The sequence below is a fragment of the Oncorhynchus gorbuscha genome, linkage group LG07 (genome assembly GCF_021184085.1).
Source record: "Oncorhynchus gorbuscha isolate QuinsamMale2020 ecotype Even-year linkage group LG07, OgorEven_v1.0, whole genome shotgun sequence".
NCBI classification, from domain to species: domain Eukaryota; kingdom Metazoa; phylum Chordata; class Actinopteri; order Salmoniformes; family Salmonidae; genus Oncorhynchus; species Oncorhynchus gorbuscha.
This window is the reverse complement of record NC_060179.1, coordinates 79,946,558-79,965,390: the sequence shown is the minus strand read 5'-3', so window position 1 is coordinate 79,965,390 and position 18,833 is coordinate 79,946,558. Positions and strand designations below refer to the sequence as shown.

The following is an 18,833-nucleotide window of genomic DNA, read 5'->3' as shown; positions in this document are numbered from 1 at the left end:
GGCAGTCGCTATCCAGGGACCAATCGCTCCTCTGTCCACATCACAGCCACAGGACTTCAGCACTAGTCGCCTACTTTTGTGAGATCCAACCCCGATTTCAATATTTCAACATTTTACTAAAAGCAGTGAGTGCAGTGTCATAAGGGCTCATTTTAAAACAACTAGAAACTGAATATACACGACATTTTCAAAAGAGCTATTACCTTTTAACCCACTGGATAGGCTACCTGGAGACGATGTTGAGCGCGTTTTCTATCGTTGTGGCTTAGAACAGGTGAACGAATAGCGACATTATCAAAGACCACCAAGAACAAAACACTGATCAGACACCCGAAGGTAAGGTCCTCTACAGATTTATTTCATAGTGAAAAGAGGTAGTGGGGGTACAGCGACTACGCCCGGTCTAATAGTGACACTCCAAATACATAGACTATGACTTTTTTGTTCCCAAAAATATAAATATTTAATATTTGGTTAAAAGCCTATAATTGAGCTTCAGGGATCCGCTTATCTGTTTTTAGCAACGCTATTTACACACTAGCGTTGCTAGGAATCAGCTTGCAAAAAAACCGGAATAGTCTGCCAGAAACTAAATACAATTCTATTTACTCTGCCCGATTCTGTAGTGCTGATTCCTTATGCAGGAAGGGATGTATTATTTTTTATTTATTTAACTAGGCAAGTCAGTTAAGAACAAATTCTTATTTTCAATGATGGCCTAGGAACAGTGGGTTAACTGCCTGTTCAGGGGAAGAACAGCATATTTGTACCTTGTCAGCTCGGGGATTTGACTTGCAACCTTCCAGTTACTAGTCCAACGCTCTAACCACTAGGATACTCTGCTGCCCCAAATTGAGAAAAAACATCTAATAAAACATACATTTAAACTGCAATGTGTAACTTTTGGGGTGACCCCACCATATTCACATAGAAATGTGAGTTATAAATCTGTCATTCGGTAAATCTGTTCTATGTGCACTATTTCTATGCTTCACATTCTTAAGTTTCATTTTTGGGGGGTATTTTACTTTTGGTTTAATTGGTTTGAAAGAGTGATATTCTGTGGAGTGATTTGTCAGAGCTTCCCGTTCTATCTTTCTGGGTTTTCACTGGTTTTTTGTAGAACCACCTGCAACTGGACACAGACATAAGATACGTTTTACCCAGAATCGAGAACGAAGACGGTATCCCCACATTGAGAACCCCTGGGTTAACATATATTGAGAACCCCTGGGTTAACATATATTGAGAACCCCTGGGTTAACATATATTGAGAACCCCTGGGTTAACATACATTGAGAACCCCTGGGTTAACATACATTGAGAACCCCTGGGTTAACATACATTGAGAACCCCTGGGTTAACATACATTGAGAACCCCTGGGTTAACATATATTGAGAACCCCTGGGTTAACATATATTGAGAACCCCTGGGTTAACATATATTGAGAAACCCTGGGTTAACATAAATTGAGAAACCCCTGGGTTAACATATATTGAGAACCCCTGGGTTAACATATATTGAGAAACCCCTGGGTTAACATATATTGAGAACCCCTGGGTTAACATACATTGAGAACCCCTGGGTTAACATATATTGAGAAACCCCTGGGTTAACATATATTGAGAAACCCCTGGGTTAACATACATTGAGAACCCCTGGGTTAACATATATTGAGAAACCCCTGGGTTAACATATATTGAGAACCCCTGGGTTAACATATATTGAGAAACCCCTGGGTTAACATATATTGAGAACCCCTGGGTTAACATATATTGAGAAACCCCTGGGTTAACATATATTGAGAACCCCTGGGTTAACATATATTGAGAAACCCCTGGGTTAACATATATTGAGAAACCCCTGGGTTAACATATATTGAGAACCCCTGGGTTAACATACATTGAGAACCCCTGGGTTAACATACATTGAGAACCCCTGGGTTAACATACATTGAGAACCCCTTGGTTAACATACATTGAGAACCCCTGGGTTAACATATATTGAGAACCCCTGGGTTAACATACATTGAGAACCCCTGGGTTAACATATATTGAGAAACCCCTGGGTTAACATACATTGAGAACCCCTGGGTTAACATATCCATGGGTTTTTGTTTGGTTACTGCATAGTGCATAGTTTCTGTGTGTGTGTCTATGCCTATATACTTGTTTATATGTGTGATAAGATCTCAACAATTGGCTCTCCATACTTCCTCCCGCCACAAACAATTGACTACCTGTTTTGCAACTTACTCCCTAGTGCCCAACACAAACTTAGTTACATTATTGGCAGAATTGCCAAGAAAATGGTATTACATGAGGGTTATTGAATTAAGGCACATGGAAATACAGAAAGAAGGATGTCTCTTACGGCTGAGCAGTGGCTTCATGGCAGGAAACTGAACAGCATTTGCCACCACAACAACACCATCAAGGGAGGAGGTGAGAGCCCTGGGAGAGTGGTGCCAGGAAAATAACCTCTCTCTCTCTCTCTCAACGTCAACAAAACAAAGGAGCTGATCGTGAACTTCAGGAAACAGCAGAGGGAGCACACCCCCTATCCACATCGAGGGGACCGCAGTGAAGGTGGAAAGCTTTGAGTTCCTCAGCGTACACATCACTGACAATCTGAAATGATTCATCACCACACACAGTGAGGTGAAGAAGATGCAACAGCGCCTTTTCAACCTCAGGAGGCTGAAGAAATTTGGCTTGGCCCCTAAAATCCTCACAAACTTTTACAGATGTGCAATTGAGAGCATCCTGTCGGGCTGTATCACCACCTGGTACGGCAACTGCACCACCCGCAACTGCAGGGCTCTCCAGAGGGTGGTGTGGTCTGCCCAACGCATCATCGGGGGCACACTACCTGCCCTCCAGGACACCTATGGCACCCAATGTCACAGGAAGGCCAAAAAGATCATCAAGGACATCAACCACCCGAGCCATGACCTGTTCACCCCGCTATCATCCAGAAGGCGAGGTCAGTAAAGGTGCCTCAAAGCTGTGACCGGGAGACTGAAAAACAGCTTCTATCTCAAGGCCATCCGACTGTTAAATAGCCATCACCAGCCGGCTCCCACTTGGTTACGCAACCCTGCACCTTAGAGGTTGCTGCCCTATATACATAGACTTGGAATTACTGGCCACTTTAACCTCTACATGATCCCCCCCCCCACCTCGCAGGACAGTTGAGCTAACGTAGGCTAATGTGATTAGCATGAGGTTGTAAGTAACAAGAACATTTCCCAGGACATAGACATATTTGATATGGGCAGAACGCTTAAATCCTTGTTAACCTAACTGCACTGTCCAATTTACAGTAGCTATTACAGTGAAATAATACCATGCTATTGTTTGAGGAGAGTGCACAGTTATGAACTTGAAAATGTATCAATTAACAAATTTGGCGTATTTTGGCAGACATGATAGAACATTTTGAACAGAAATGCAATGGTTCATTGGATCAGTCTAACACGTTGCACATACACTGTTGCCATCTAGTGGCCACAATCGAAATTGCGTCTTACCTGGAATAATACATTGTGACCTTTTTTATTTTCTTTGTATTATCTTTCACCAGATCTTGTGTGTTACATTCTCCTACATTAATTTCACATTTCCACAAACTTCAAAGTGTTTCCTTTCAAATGGTACCAAGAATATGCATATCCTTGCTTCAGGTCCTGAGCTACGGGCAGTTAGATTTGGGTATGTCATTTTAGGCGAAATTTGAAAAAAAAGGGGTCTGATCCTTTTTTAAACATCCTTCTTCAACCTGTCCCCTTCCCTTCATCTACACTGATTGAAGTGTATTTAAAAGTGTCATCAAATAGGTGATCATAACTTTCACCTGGATTCACCTGGTCAGCCTATGTCATGGAAAGAGCACGTGTTCCTAATGTTTTGTACACTCAGTGGACATGCATTGCTCCTACTATAACTTGAATTTGAGATGATGGCAACACCCATCCGTAGCACGCGCTCCAGCAGGTGTATCTCACTGATCATCCCTAAAGCCAACACATCATTTGGCCGCCTTTCGTTCCAGTACTCTGCTGCCTGTGACTGGAACGAATTGCAAAAATCGCTGAAGTTGGAGACTTTTATCTCCCTCACCAACTTCAAACATCAGCTATCCGAGCAGCTAACCGATCGCTGCAGCTGTACATAGTCTATAGGAAAATAGCCCACCCATTTTCACCTACCTCATTCCCATACTGTTTTTATACTGTTTTTATTTATTTATTTTTCTGCTCTTTTGCACACCAATATCTCTACCTGTACATGACCATCTGATCATTTATCACTCCAGTGTTAATCTGCAAAATTGTATTATTCGCCTACCTCCTCTTGCCTTTTGCACACATTGTATATAGACTGCCCATTTTTTTCTACTGTGTTATTGACTTGTTAATTGTTTATTCCATGTGTAACTCTGTGTTGTCTGTTCACACTGCTATGCTTTATCTTGGCCAGGTCGCAGTTGCAAATGAGAACTTGTTCTCAACTAGCCTACCTGGTTAAATAAAGGTGTTCTCAACTAGCCTACCTGGTTAAATAAAGGTGTTCTCAACTAGCCTACCTGGTTAAATAAAGGTGTTCTCTACTAGCCTACCTGGTTAAATAAAGGTGTTCTCAACTAGCCTACCTGGTTAAATAAAGGTGTTCTCTACTAGCCTACCTGGTTAAATAAAGGTGTTCTCTACTAGCCTACCTGGTTAAATAAAGGTGTTCTCAACTAGCCTACCTGGTTAAATAAAGGTGTTCTCTACTAGCCTACCTGGTTAAATAAAGGTGTTCTCAACTAGCCTACCTGGTTAAATAAAGGTGTTCTCTACTAGCCTACCTGGTTAAATAAAGGTGTTCTCTACTAGCCTACCTGGTTAAATAAAGGTGTTCTCAACTGGCCTACCTGGTTAAATAAAGGTGTTCTCAACTAGCCTACCTGGTTAAATAAAGGTGTTCTCAACTAGCCTACCTGGTTAAATAAAGGTGTTCTCAACTAGCCTACCTGGTTAAATAAAGGTGTTCTCAACTAGCCTACCTGGTTAAATAAAGGTGTTCTCAACTAGCCTACCTGGTTAAATAAAGGTGTTCTCTACTAGCCTACCTGGTTAAATAAAGGTGTTCTCAACTAGCCTACCTGGTTAAATAAAGGTGTTCTCAACTAGCCTACCTGGTTAAATAAAGGTGTTCTCAACTAGCCTACCTGGTTAAATAAAGGTGTTCTCAACTAGCCTACCTGGTTAAATAAAGGTGTTCTCAACTAGCCTACCTGGTTAAATAAAGGTGTTCTCTACTAGCCTACCTGGTTAAATAAAGGTGTTCTCAACTGGCCTACCTGGTTAAATAAAGGTGTTCTCAACTAGCCTACCTGGTTAAATAAAGGTGTTCTCAACTAGCCTACCTGGTTAAATAAAGGTGTTCTCAACTAGCCTACCTGGTTAAATAAAGGTGTTCTCAACTAGCCTACCTGGTTAAATAAAGGTGTTCTCAACTAGCCTACCTGGTTAAATAAAGGTGTTCTCTACTAGCCTACCTGGTTAAATAAAGGTGTTCTCAACTAGCCTACCTGGTTAAATAAAGGTGTTCTCAACTAGCCTACCTGGTTAAATAAAGGTGTTCTCAACTAGCCTACCTGGTTAAATAAAGGTGTTCTCAACTAGCCTACCTGGTTAAATAAAGGTGTTCTCAACTAGCCTACCTGGTTAAATAAAGGTGTTCTCAACTAGCCTACCTGGTTAAATAAAGGTGTTCTCTACTAGCCTACCTGGTTAAATAAAGGTGTTCTCAACTAGCCTACCTGGTTAAATAAAGGTGTTCTCTACTAGCCTACCTGGTTAAATAAAGGTGTTCTCAACTAGCCTACCTGGTTAAATAAAGGTGTTCTCAACTAGCCTACCTGGTTAAATAAAGGTGTTCTCTACTAGCCTACCTGGTTAAATAAAGGTGTTCTCTACTAGCCTACCTGGTTAAATAAAGGTGTTCTCAACTAGCCTACCTGGTTAAATAAAGGTGTTCTCAACTAGCCTACCTGGTTAAATAAAGGTGTTCTCAACTAGCCTACCTGGTTAAATAAAGGTGTTCTCTACTAGCCTACCTGGTTAAATAAAGGTGTTCTCTACTAGCCTACCTGGTTAAATAAAGGTGTTCTCAACTAGCCTACCTGGTTAAATAAAGGTGTTCTCAACTAGCCTACCTGGTTAAATAAAGGTGTTCTCTACTAGCCTACCTGGTTAAATAAAGGTGTTCTCAACTAGCCTACCTGGTTAAATAAAGGTGTTCTCAACTAGCCTACCTGGTTAAATAAAGGTGTTCTCTACTAGCCTACCTGGTTAAATAAAGGTGTTCTCAACTAGCCTACCTGGTTAAATAAAGGTGAAATAAAAAACATTGAGATGATGTGCCATGAGCCTTTTTAAAGCTTCTATTTTAAGTCCAAGATGTGCCCTTGTGATGAGTTTGACAAACTCATCTAAACAACCGCCAACTGTTTCGAAAATAAGCATCCCTACAGTAGACCAGACTTATTTGAATGCTGTGCCATGCCATTTCTCTCTGTCCCCGTCAAATTACATTACACTGAGCAGACATTTCATAACCAAATAGATCAAGTTGAAACTCAATATTAAGATGTGTGTGTGTGTGTGCTGTACTATACTGTGTCCTCTGACCGTTAAAGAGTGTCTCAACTGACAGTCCTAAGTGTTATCATGCTCACACGGTGGACTCACTCTATATTTGTTTTTAAAGTCTTATCAATGATTCTCAAAAAGGCCTTGGATAAATGCCAGCTTCAGAAATACCTCTGGTTCCTCTGGTACCTCTGGTATAGGCTCTGGTACCTCTGGTACTTCTGGTATAGGCTCTGGTACCTCTGGTACCTCTGGTATAGGCTCTGGTACCTCTGGTACCTCAGGTACCTCTGGTATAGGCTCTAGTACCTCTGGTATAGGCTCTGGTACCTCTGGTACCTCTGGTATAGGCTCGGGTACCTCAGGTACCTCTGGTATAGGCTCTGGTACCTCTGGTACCTCTGGTATAGGCTCTGGTACCTCTGGTACCTCTGGTATAGGCTCTGATACCTCTGGTACCTCTGGTATAGGCTCTGGTATTTTTACATAGAACAAAGTTGTAAAAATTAACATCTAAGCCATTTTAATCAGAAATCAAATCTTTCCATCTGTTGTTTGTGTAAAGTGGGTATACGCCGTTACATCCTGATTACAGGATAATGTTTTCTGTTTGCTCTTGACTCATGTTTACCTGCTTGGGTGTATCAAGAGTGACTCTTTAATGTATGACAACGACCCTGATTTCTCTCTTCTCCCTCTTAAGAACCTTCTCATATGCCAACCGACTGAGTCTCTCCTTCTATCTCTGTGTCAACAGGTGCTGCCCAACAACATGGACCACACACTCCAGAGACTTCATCTCCTAGTCCCGACCGTCATCACTCTCTGGTCTTTCCCTGTCTCGATGGCTGCCAGTGTGACCCCAAGTGGGTGTGGCTCCAACGTAGGCTCCCTGTACTACAGCCTGTGTGACCTCAGTGCCGTATGGGGCATCGTGCTGGAAGCGTTGGCGGCGGCCGGCGTGCTGGTCTCCATCGTCCTCTTCATCGTCCTCCTGGCCAGCCTGCCCTTCATCACAGACAAGAATAGGATGTGCTCCGTGGGCCTCCATGCCTGCTTCCTGATCAGTACCCTGGGCCTCTTCTGCCTCACCTTCTCCTTCATCGTAGGGAAGGACTTCGCCACCTGTGCTTCGCGACGCTTCCTCTTCGGGGTGCTGTTCGCCGGGTGCTTCGCGTGTCTTCTCATGCAGTGTGTGAAGCTGAACTTCCTGGCCCGCAGGGGAGATCGGGGGCCCCGGGCCTCGGTGCTGTGTCTGGGAGCCCTGGGACTCTGGCTGGTGGAGGTGGTCATCAACACGGAGTGGCTGATCATCACTGTGGTTCGATATCCTCTCATGGTACTCAACGCTACAGGGATAGCACTTGGCACAGCCACAGACGTGCCTTGTAACATCGCCAACCGGGACTTTGTCATGGCGCTGATCTACGTATTGAATCTTCTCCTAGCTGTCATAGTGGCTTCCTTACCCACCCTGTGCGGGAAATACAAACAGTGGCGCAAGGAGGGAGCCTTCATCCTCGTCACGGGTCTCCTCTCTGTGTTCATCTGGATGGCCTGGATCACCATGTACGTCTGGGGGAACCTGAGGACCGGCACACTCAGCTGGGATGACCCTACCCTGGCCATCGCCCTGGTCAGCAACGCCTGGGTGTTCCTGATCCTCTACACCATCCCAGAGATATGCTCTCTGACCGGGGAAGAGGAGGGGGGAGCGCCAGGGTTCGGAGAGGACCTGAGCAGAGGTGTGGGCTATGAGAATATCCTGAGGGAGCAAGGAGCCCAGAGCATGTTTATGGAGAACAAGGCTTTCTCTATGGATGAGCCCAACTTCGGTATGTAGCCACACACACACACAGTACCGTACACATACACACACACATACTGTACCGTACACACACACACACTGTAACGTGTACACACACACACATATACTGTACAGCACACACACACTCTTGGTGACCCACATAAATGACATGGCTTCACTAATAAGTACACTTCACTAGATACCAGGATGTTTTCTCCATTTGCTAGCACATTACATACAGTTAATATATCGAATATATCTAATTTATCTAATATATCTAATATATCGGGCACATTACATACAGTTAATATATCTAATATATCGGGCACATTACATACAGTTAATATATAATAATAATAATAATATCTAATATATCTAATATATCTGGCACATTACATACAGTTAATATATCTAATATATCTAATATATCTAATATCTGGCACATTACATACAGTTAATATATCTAATATATATATGTCTAATATATCTAATATATCTAATATATCTGGCACATTACATACAGTTAATATATCTAATATATCTAATATATATATATGTCTAATATATCTAATATATCTAATATATCTAATATATATATGTCTAATATATCTGGCACATTACATACAGTTAATATATCTAATATATCTAATATATCTAATATATCTAATATATCTGGCACATTACATACAGTTAATATAGCTAATATATCTAATATATCTAATATATATATGTCTAATATATCTGGCACATTACATACAGTTAATATATCTAAAATATCTAACACCTCTAATACATCTAAAATATCTAATATATCTAATATATATGTCTAATATATCTAATATATCTGGCACATTACATACAGTTAATATATCTAAAATATCTAACACCTCTAATACATCTAAAATATCTAATATATCTAACACACTTAACCAGTAGAAAGGGGAGGTTCAGCAGGTTCAGGAGGGTATGGGGCTTGTCAGCAGGTTCAGGAGGGTATGGGGCTTGTCAGCAGGTTCAGGAGGGTATGGGGCTTGTCAGCAGGTTCAGGAGGGTATGGGGCTTGTCAGCAGGTTCAGGAGGGTATGGGGCTTGTCAGCAGGTTCAGGAAGGTATGGGGCTTGTCAGCAGGTTCAGGAAGGTATGGGGCTTGTCAGCAGGTTCAGGAAGGTATGGGGCTTGTCAGCATGTTCAGGAGGGTATGGGGCTTGTCAGCAGGTTCAGGAGGGTATGGGGCTTGTCAGCAGGTTCAGGAAGGTATGGGGCTTGTCAGCAGGTTCAAGAAGGTATGGGGCTTGTCAGCAGGTTCAGGAAGGTATGTGGCTTGTCAGCATGTTCAGGAGGGTATGGGGCTTGTCAGCAGGTTCAGGAGGGTATGGGGCTTGTCAGCAGGTTCAGGAGGGTATGGGGCTTGTCAGCAGGTTCAGGAGGGTATGGGGCTTGTCAGCAGGTTCAAGAGGGTATGGGGCTTGTCAGCAGGTTCAGGAAGGTATGGGGCTTGTCAGCAGGTTCAGGAGGGTATGGGGCTTGTCAGCAGGTTCAGGAAGGTATGGGCTTGTCAGCAGGTTCAGGAGGGTATGGGGCTTGTCAGCAGGTTCAGGAGGGTATGGGGCTTGTCAGCAGGTTCAGGAAGGTATGGGGCTTGTCAGCAGGTTCAGGAGGGTATGGGGCTTTCGTACGTATAGTCAGACACGTGAATGAAATAACATTGTTGTCTACATGTAACAATCTGCACACTCTACAGTTTATTTGTTCATATTCCAATGTACTTTTTTTCAATGACCCCCAAGTCTGAAATAAAATATCTTCCAAAACAGTAAGTTGAAAATAAACTGCGAGATGGACAAGAAAAGCTCAATGAATATCATTGAAACAGTACTGAATTTCACATCCAGTATACAGTACAATCTGCATACCTTAAAGAATTTGATATGCTGATGTGGTTTTTATCCTATTGGCGACCAGAATCTGATCTCGCAGGCTGCAGCACAGCCAGACAGGACACTGTGTCTCCTCTCCTCTCCTCTCCTCTCCTCTCCTCTCCTCTCCTCTCCTCTCCTCTCCTCTCCTCTCCTCTCCTCTCTCTCCTCTCCTCTCCTCCCTCCTCTCCTCTCCTCTCCTCTCCTCTCCTCTCCTCTCCCTCTCCTCTCCTCTCCCTCCCCTCCTCTCCCTCCCTCTCCTCTCCTCTCCCCTCCTCTCCCCCCTCCCCTCCTCTCCTCTCCCCTCCTCTCCCCGCCTCTCCCCTCCTCTCCTCTCCTCGCCTCTCCTCTCCTCTCCCCTCCTCTCCTCTCCTCTCCTCTCCTCTCCTCTCCTCTCCTCTCCTCTCCTCTCCTCTCCTCTCCTCTCCTCTCCTTGCCTCGCCTCGCCTCTCCTCTCCCCTCCCACTCTATCTCTTTGATGCTGCTCCACCTGCCCTCGGCTTGCCCTGGCCTCATCTCATCACAACCAAATGGCACCCTGTTTCCTATATAGGGCACTACATTTGACCAAAGGCACTGGTCAAAAGTAGTGCACTTTATAGGGAATAGGGGGCCATTTGGGATGCAGGCAATGGTTTAGGTCAGAGTGGGAGGGAGGGATGATAGCACATGTTAATGCGGATGGCGCCACATGAGTTAGCAGCTCTATCCTGACTGAGGTTAACCCACTGTATGTCCTGGTATGTTGAGATCAGCTGGCACCAGGTGACTCGTCTCTAGACAGACAGGTTAGATTTGATTTGATTTGGCCTCCCACAATGTACCAATGTTCCGGCACGTTGCCCAAAGTCTGGGGAACATATCAATACAGTATCAGAACACACACAGTGTTTAGTCAGTTTATACTGAGTGGAGAAGCATGTTTGATCAAATAAAAGGAACAAAAATATAATGAGCCCTCTGCTCTCTGACCTCTGACCTCTGACACATCAGTTGCCATAGCAAACTAATAATGAAGTGAGAACATGTTTTGACCAAAAATAACATATCCATTTTTGCCGATTTTATATTCATATTTAACTATTATTAAATATTAACAGGAAAATGATGTTTGTTTTTAAAAACTAATCAACCTTTTCTGGGAGAGACTGAGAACCGAAGGATGATATCTGTCATGATGACAGAGAGCTATGAACAGAAAAAAGTCCTTCATTGTCTTTGTATATCCTGAGGACTTATTTAAACATTTAACCAACCACATCCTCTCTCTCTCCCACACATATATTCCATTCCCACCGGTCTACCAGGTGACTCAATGGGATGTAGATGTCCAAGACAAAGCAGTGACCTAACCAGTATACCATACACACACAAACACTGACACATACACACACAAACACACACTCGTCAGCCCCAACATCACTGTTTGTGTTTGCCTTACCGTGCTGTCTCAATAGCAAACAAGGTGTGGCAACAGTGTCATGGTAGGGAGGACCAGGCAATTCCACCTGGGGGGAAAACTAAAATGTCTCTCACATTAACCAAGCATTATCCATCCTACCTTTATAGAGGCACATTTGACTGCACAGCGGAGATAATAGACTTATCGCCTGCGTCTGTTTTTTATGATCTTGTCATGGTTGAATAGAACAAGCTACTATGACTGGTTGCTTGGGAACACTGAATACCCAGAGGATACTGCTTGAATGCGCCCGTGAATGTCTGACTACGTGGATTTGATTGAGATTTAGGATTTGAAAACGTGATGATATAAAGAAAGTATCCCATTGTCCCGACATTAAACACTGAGTGTTGAAACATTAGGAACAGCTTCCTAATATTGAGTTGCAACCCCTTTTGCCCTCAGAACAGCCTCAGTTCGTCGGGTCATGGACTCTACACGTGTCGAAAGCGTTCCACAGGGATGCTGGCCCATGTTGACAGGGATGCTGACCCATGTTGACAGGGATGCTGGCCCATGTTGACAGGGATGCTGGTCCATGTTGACAGGGATGCTGGCTCATGTTGACCCAAATGCTTCCCACGGTTTTGTCCAGTTGACTGAATGTCCTTTGGGTGGTGGGCCATTGTTGATACACACGGGAAACTGTTGAGTGTGAAAAACCCAGCAGCGTTGCAGTTCTTGACATTCCCCGTTCAAAGGCACTTAAATATTTTGTCTTGTCCATTCACCCTCTGAGAGACACACATACACAATCCATGTCTCAATTGTCTCAAGGCTTAAAAATCATTCGACAACCTGTCTCCTCCCCTTCATCTACACTGATTTTGAAGTGGATTTAACAAGTGTCATCAATAAGGGATCATTGCTTTCACCTGGATTCACCTGGGTCAGTCTATGTCATTGAAAGACACTCAGTGTGTGATTGGGATCTAATGTTGTGGAGTGGAATTTCTCGTTACTTTTCCTCGCAGGTCCCAAAGTTGTGTCTCCATACAGCGGCTATAGTGGTCAGAGCCACCATTCTGTCTACCAGCCCACTGAGCTGGCTCTCATCAGCAGGGGAATGGGGAATGTGAGTACTGGCCATCAATTGTTTGTCCATGCACACACACACACATGTACGGGCGCGACACACACACACACACGTACGGGCGCGACACACACACACACACACATACGGGCGCGACACACACACACATGTACGGGCGCAACACACACACACGCACACGTACGGGTGCGACACACACACATGTACGGGCGTGACACACACACACGCACACGTACGGGTGCAACACACACACACATGTACGGGCGCGACACACACACACCCACGCACGGGCGCGACACACACACACCCACGTACGGGCGCGACACACACACACACACATACGGGCGCGACACACACACACGTACGGGCGCGACACACACACACACACGTACAGGCACGACACACACACACACACCTACGGGCGCGACACACACACACGTATGGGTGCAACACACGCACACACACACATGTACGGGTGCTACACACACACACACGTATGGGTGCGACACACACACACACACACACACACACACACACACACACACACACACACACACACACACACACACACACACACACACACACACATGTACGGGTGCTACACACACACACGTACGGGCGCGACACACACACACATGTACGGGCGCGACACACACACACACACACACACACACACACACACACACACGTACGGGCGCGACACACACACACACACACACGTACGGGCGCGACACACACACACACGTACGGGCGCGACACACACACACATGTACGGGCGCGACACACACACACACATGTACGGGCGCGACACACACACACGTACGGGCGCGACACACACACACACTGCCACAGGTTGTTGTTGTTGTGTTTTTCGATTATTTCATTAAAAGAAAGAGGAATATTTATTAATATCCATTGTGTTTAAATATTCTTCCGTTCTCTTTCGTATGGATCATGATGAGCATGTTGTGTTCCTTGTGTATCTCTGGTCGCAGCAGGAAATGTCTCACATCCCCCGAGCCTCCACCAACAACAGCTCCGTGGCCCACAGCGGAGGCAGTATCCTGTCGGGTCGCTCCGACAAGACAGCGGACACACAGACCCAGCAGGGCCACAGTGTAGGTGGAGATAGAAAGACCCTGTGATGCGTTCCAAAATGGCACCCTATTCCCTTCGTAGTGCTACTTCTGACCAGGGCCCTGGACAAAAGTAGTGCACTATATAGGGAATAGGGTGCCATTTGGGACTCGTGCCCGCTGTCCTCTGTCATATTCTCCTCACCCCTCTCCCTATCTGTTCTCCTCTGAGAATGGTGGAAAATGCAGTCCTCGTCTCACTCTCTTAGCATTGGGGGAGGGGGGTATTTTGGCTACAAAGGTGGATACTGTATACAGTAAACACACACACAATCACAATGCATTCCTTCTTGGTCTCCGTTTCACCTTGACAAGCCTGTCACTTAAATTTCTTCCTGGTCTTGTACTGTCGTCTTGTCTTATTGGACGGTTTCTATCTCTACATTCCTCGGAAATATGTGGTTGTGTAAACGGGATTCTTCCGTCAAAGGAGAGGAGGACCAAAATGCAGGGTGGTTGAAATTCATGTTTGTTTTTAATAAGAAAACTATATACATGAATAAACTACAAAAACAACAACCGTGTAAACCCGAAACAGTCCCGTGTGGAACAAACACTGACACAGGAACAATCACCCACAAAACCCAACACCAAACAGGCTACCTAAATATGGTTCCCAATCAGAGACACAGAAACACAGAAACAGACAAACTAGACACACAACATAGAATGCCCACTCAGATCACACCCTGACCAAACAAAACATAGAAACATACAAAGCAAACTATGGTCGGGGTGTGACAGGTTGTTTTTTGTCCATCCATCTGTTTCTCTTATTGCTTTGGATCAGTCGTCTCTTTCGCTTCGTTCTTCCTGTGGGGTTTCTGACTTTTTCCCAGTGTTGACGACCTTTCCTTTGACCTTCTTTCAGTTCAGTTATTTTTCCCCCACACGCATATTGCGTTAGCACTGTCATTACACTATGCCTATTTATATGACATTAGGTCTATATCGTTTTTTTTTAACAATATCTCTCCATCTTTTTCTGTTTTCAGGGGAATGGACTACAGAAGATATCCCAGTGGTGAACACAGACTACTTTACACCTCTCTCCTCAAGACATATTTATTGCTACAGTTTCCTCATGTTGACTCTATTTTGCTGTTGTCCATTGCATCCTTGATATGAGATGGTTTTAACGGGACCCATCACAATGAGGCCTACCTGAACTCTGACCTATCAGCCTATCAGACTCCAGAGGTGACGTTTAGGTGAACGACACGAACAGTTTGCCCTTTGTAAAACCCCTAAAGATTGGACAGTCCTGTGTACGACATAACCTTCTATCGATAGATGGACAGTGTCCTACAGGTCTGTCCTGTCCCTGTTCCAGTCCCTGCCCCATCTGTCTGTCTGACAGAAGTCAAAGCAACCCACGGAGAGCAGGCCCATGGCGTTGGGAGAGAACAATACCTTTTGCAGAGGTCATCTCTGACTATGAGCTGAGCTCTCCACTGGACACACTGTGACAGATGAAATGTGAGCTAACAGCATTGAAATACTAGTCTCACTCTCTCTTAGCATGTGGGGGTGTATTTAGGCTACAAAGATAGATATATACACACACACACACACACAATAGTAACATACACAGTAGTCATGTGGAAGTGCAGCCAACAACAGGATCAGTCAAGCGAGGGGGGCAACTGGTGTGATGGGATAAACCTGTCATCCCAGTGTTCTCAGAAGAGGACCCCTTATTAACAGTGGAACATTCCATACCTGGAACACCCTCTATGGTTCCATGCAATCTTGGAAAAGGTATCTTCTGTCACGGGGGATTACCTACCTAACACTAATGCACTCATTTATAGGTTTAGCATACAGAAAGCGTGCACTTTCGAGCTTTCAATTGAAGTAAGTGTCGAGATTATTATGTCAATGTTTAGTGCCTGGCTTGTGAATGGGTATCACTACCAGAAAGTTAAAAATTGCTATTTCAATTTGTGGCTAAAAATTGTTGAATGACCTAATGTTAATGCCATGCCAGTGAATGTCTTCTCACTACATATGTAAGGAATCACTTGTTGTATGAATTGTTGTATGAATTTGGAAGTATGATATTTAAGACATTTACAGTAATGACTTCTCTTGTAATCAGTTTTGAGCCAACACCTGTAAATGAAATCCTGAATGTTTAATCTAATATGATGTTGTAAAGCAACAGTGAGTGAATCGATTGGTTGAACATACTGTATCAACAGCCATTGATGTCTGAAAGAAAAATGAATAAACATTTAATGGTGAAGTACATACAGTCCAGAGAATCTGTCATAATAAATCAATATTATACCTAATACTGGTATTTACCATAATACTGATAATACCTAATACTGGTATTTACCCTAATACTGATCATGCCTAATACTGATATTTACCCTAATACTGATCATGCCTAATACTGATATTTACCCTAATACTGATCATGCCTAATACTGATATTTACCCTAATACTGATCATGCCTAATACTGATATTTACCCTAATACTGATCATGCCTAATACTGTTAATAGATAATACTGTTAGTTCCTAATACTGATCATGCCTAATACTGTTAATAGATAATACTGTTAGTTCCTAATACTGGTATTTACCAGAATACTTTTAATACCTAATACTGGTATTTACCCTGAAACTTTTAATACCTAATACTGTTAATAGATAATACTGTTAGTTCCTAATACTGGTATTTACCAGAATACTTTTAATACCTAATACTGGTATTTACCCCAAAATATCTACAAACCTGTTTTTCATTGTGGGGAATTGTGTATAGATTGCTGAGTTTTTTTATTCAATTTAATCAAATTTAGATAATGGCTGTATCGTAACAAAATATGGAACAAGTCAAGGGGTCTGAATCCTTTACCAGAATACTTTTAATGCACTGTATTTATGAAACTTTTAATACCTAATACTGCAGATGGGTTAGTTCCTAATACTGGTATTTAACAATGTTTCAACATACTGTTGCCCTAGGTATGGGATTTCCCAGACTAGATACAGATAACTGCCAAAATAAAAGGAAACCCCAACATAAAGTGTCTTAATGGAGAGCCAGAACAGCTGCAATGCACCTTGGGATATATATTCGACAAGTGTCTGGTAATCTACTGGACGGATGTGACACCAATTCTTCCACAACAAATTCCATAATTTGGTGTTTTGTGGATGGTGGTGTAAAAACGTGTGCAATTAAATCAAATCAAATCAAATCACATGTTATTTGTCACATTCACGTGGTTAGCAGATGTTAATGCGAGTGTAGCGAAATGCTTGTGCTTCTAGTTCCGACAATGCAGTAAGAGATCTGGTGTGGTATATGGTTTACATCCTCTTCGTGCTCATCAAAACATTCATTGACCACTCGTGCCCTGTGAATGGGGGCATTGTCACCCTGGAAGAGAACACTCCCATCTGGATAGAAATGATTCACCATAGATTAAAGGTCATCACTCAGACTGGCTGTGTATTTATTGACACTTACCTTGCCATCTAAGGGGTTGAATGGACCTAAACCAAACCAGGAAAACACACCCCACACTATAACAGAGCCACCAGAACACTAACTCTCTCTCTCTCTCTCCCTCTCTCTCTCTCTCTCTCTCTCTCTTTCTACCTCTACCTCTACCTCTACCTCTCTCTACCTCTACCTCTCTCTACCTCTACCTCTCTCTCTCTCTCTCTCTCTCTCTCTCTCTCTCTCTCTCTCTCTCTCTCTCTCTCTCTCTCTCTCTCTCTCTCTCTCTCTCTCTCTCTCTCTCTCTCTCTCTCTCTCTCTCTCTCACACACACATAATTTCCATAGCCACCTGTGATTAGGGCCTCTGTGGAACTCCCCTCAGGGTCTCTGCTTCAGAGTGAGCATGCCTTCTAAATGGCCCCCTATTCCCTATATAGTGCACTTATTTTGCCCAGAGTCTTCATGTACCAGAAGGCTCCAACATCAGGTCAGTTAAGGCATAAGAACACAGGGAGACAGTCCAAAATAAAACAACCTGTTTTTAAGTTGTGTTTAAATGGAGAGCGGTATAGTGAGATTTGCTAAAAGGATGTAGGGCAGTGTGTTGCGTTCACTGCCAAGAAAGTGCTTTTGTTTGTAAGAGAGCCGGCCTCTGTTGGCTTTCGCTCCCCTCATTTGTTTTGCCTGTAATTTTACTAAACCATAAATCTCCCACGAAGGGCCGGTGTGTATTTGAATAGAACAGATAAGTTCATATACTGCACAGTCAGATAGTTGCTAGTCTCTTGCTATAGACTGTTAATATTATCGAGTAGCTGGGACAGTGTATTGGAAATGTGGTTATGTTTGATTAGGTTGTTGTGGAAAAGGATAACATAAATTTGTTATTGTACACAAAAAAAATGACAGAAGAATTGTTTGGGAGAAAGTCATTTCTGCAGCATTATTTTCTCGGTGTGTATTACCGATACCCAGACGGTCTGATCCACCGGTGGAGAGAGAGGATTGGAAAAGCAGTCATGGTTATTTTCATAATAGCGTGTCATTACATAATGTACCGTACGTGGTCATGGCAATGTGTCAGTTAAACTGACTGGTATTAGATGGATGGAACGATACCAATCATCAAAGGGGATGGAAATAATGAATCTAGGTTTGTATAATCCTTTTTCTGCCTTTGATATGAAAGATACCATACGTCTATCCATAGTCCTCTCCCTGGTTGTATTATGACAACATAAGAGAGGCCAAAAGTAAGACCGGAGATAGAATAGTACTGGTTTATGGTCCAGAATATCCACGTGTGTGTTCATATACAAAAATAGGGTTCTGAAGGGGTTCTCTGTGGAGGGATAGGT

At 43.5% G+C, this 18,833-nt stretch overlaps 1 protein-coding gene across 2 annotated transcripts; it reads left to right on the top strand.

Annotated features, from left to right (window-relative positions):
• Positions 1–15,595, top strand: LOC124040413 (G-protein coupled receptor family C group 5 member C-like). Of its 2 annotated transcripts, none has more exons than XM_046357584.1 (5): positions 1–336; positions 7,399–8,476; positions 12,801–12,901; positions 13,876–13,995; positions 15,009–15,595. In XM_046357584.1, the coding sequence occupies exons 2-5, from the start codon at positions 7,414–7,416 to the stop codon at positions 15,039–15,041; spliced, it is 1,317 nt and encodes a 438-aa protein (XP_046213540.1). In that variant the 5' UTR covers positions 1–336; positions 7,399–7,413; the 3' UTR covers positions 15,042–15,595. The 2 variants fall into 2 exon arrangements, with proteins under 2 accessions (XP_046213540.1, XP_046213539.1); XM_046357583.1 differs by having other exon boundaries at positions 13,873–13,995.
• Positions 15,596–18,833: the final 3,238 nt, after the last annotated feature.

What these genes read in the sequence shown, in the direction of transcription:
- LOC124040413 (XM_046357583.1), top strand. Translation starts at nt 7,414, where the DNA reads ATGGACCACACACTCCAGAGACTTCATCTCCTAGTCCCGACCGTCATC. An exon ending in TATGGATGAGCCCAACTTCG is followed by an intron (nt 8,477 to 12,800) that starts GTATGTAGCCAC and finishes TTTTCCTCGCAG; the next exon opens with GTCCCAAAGTTGTGTCTCCA. An exon ending in TCAGCAGGGGAATGGGGAAT is followed by an intron (nt 12,902 to 13,872) that starts GTGAGTACTGGC and finishes CTCTGGTCGCAG; the next exon opens with CAGGAAATGTCTCACATCCC.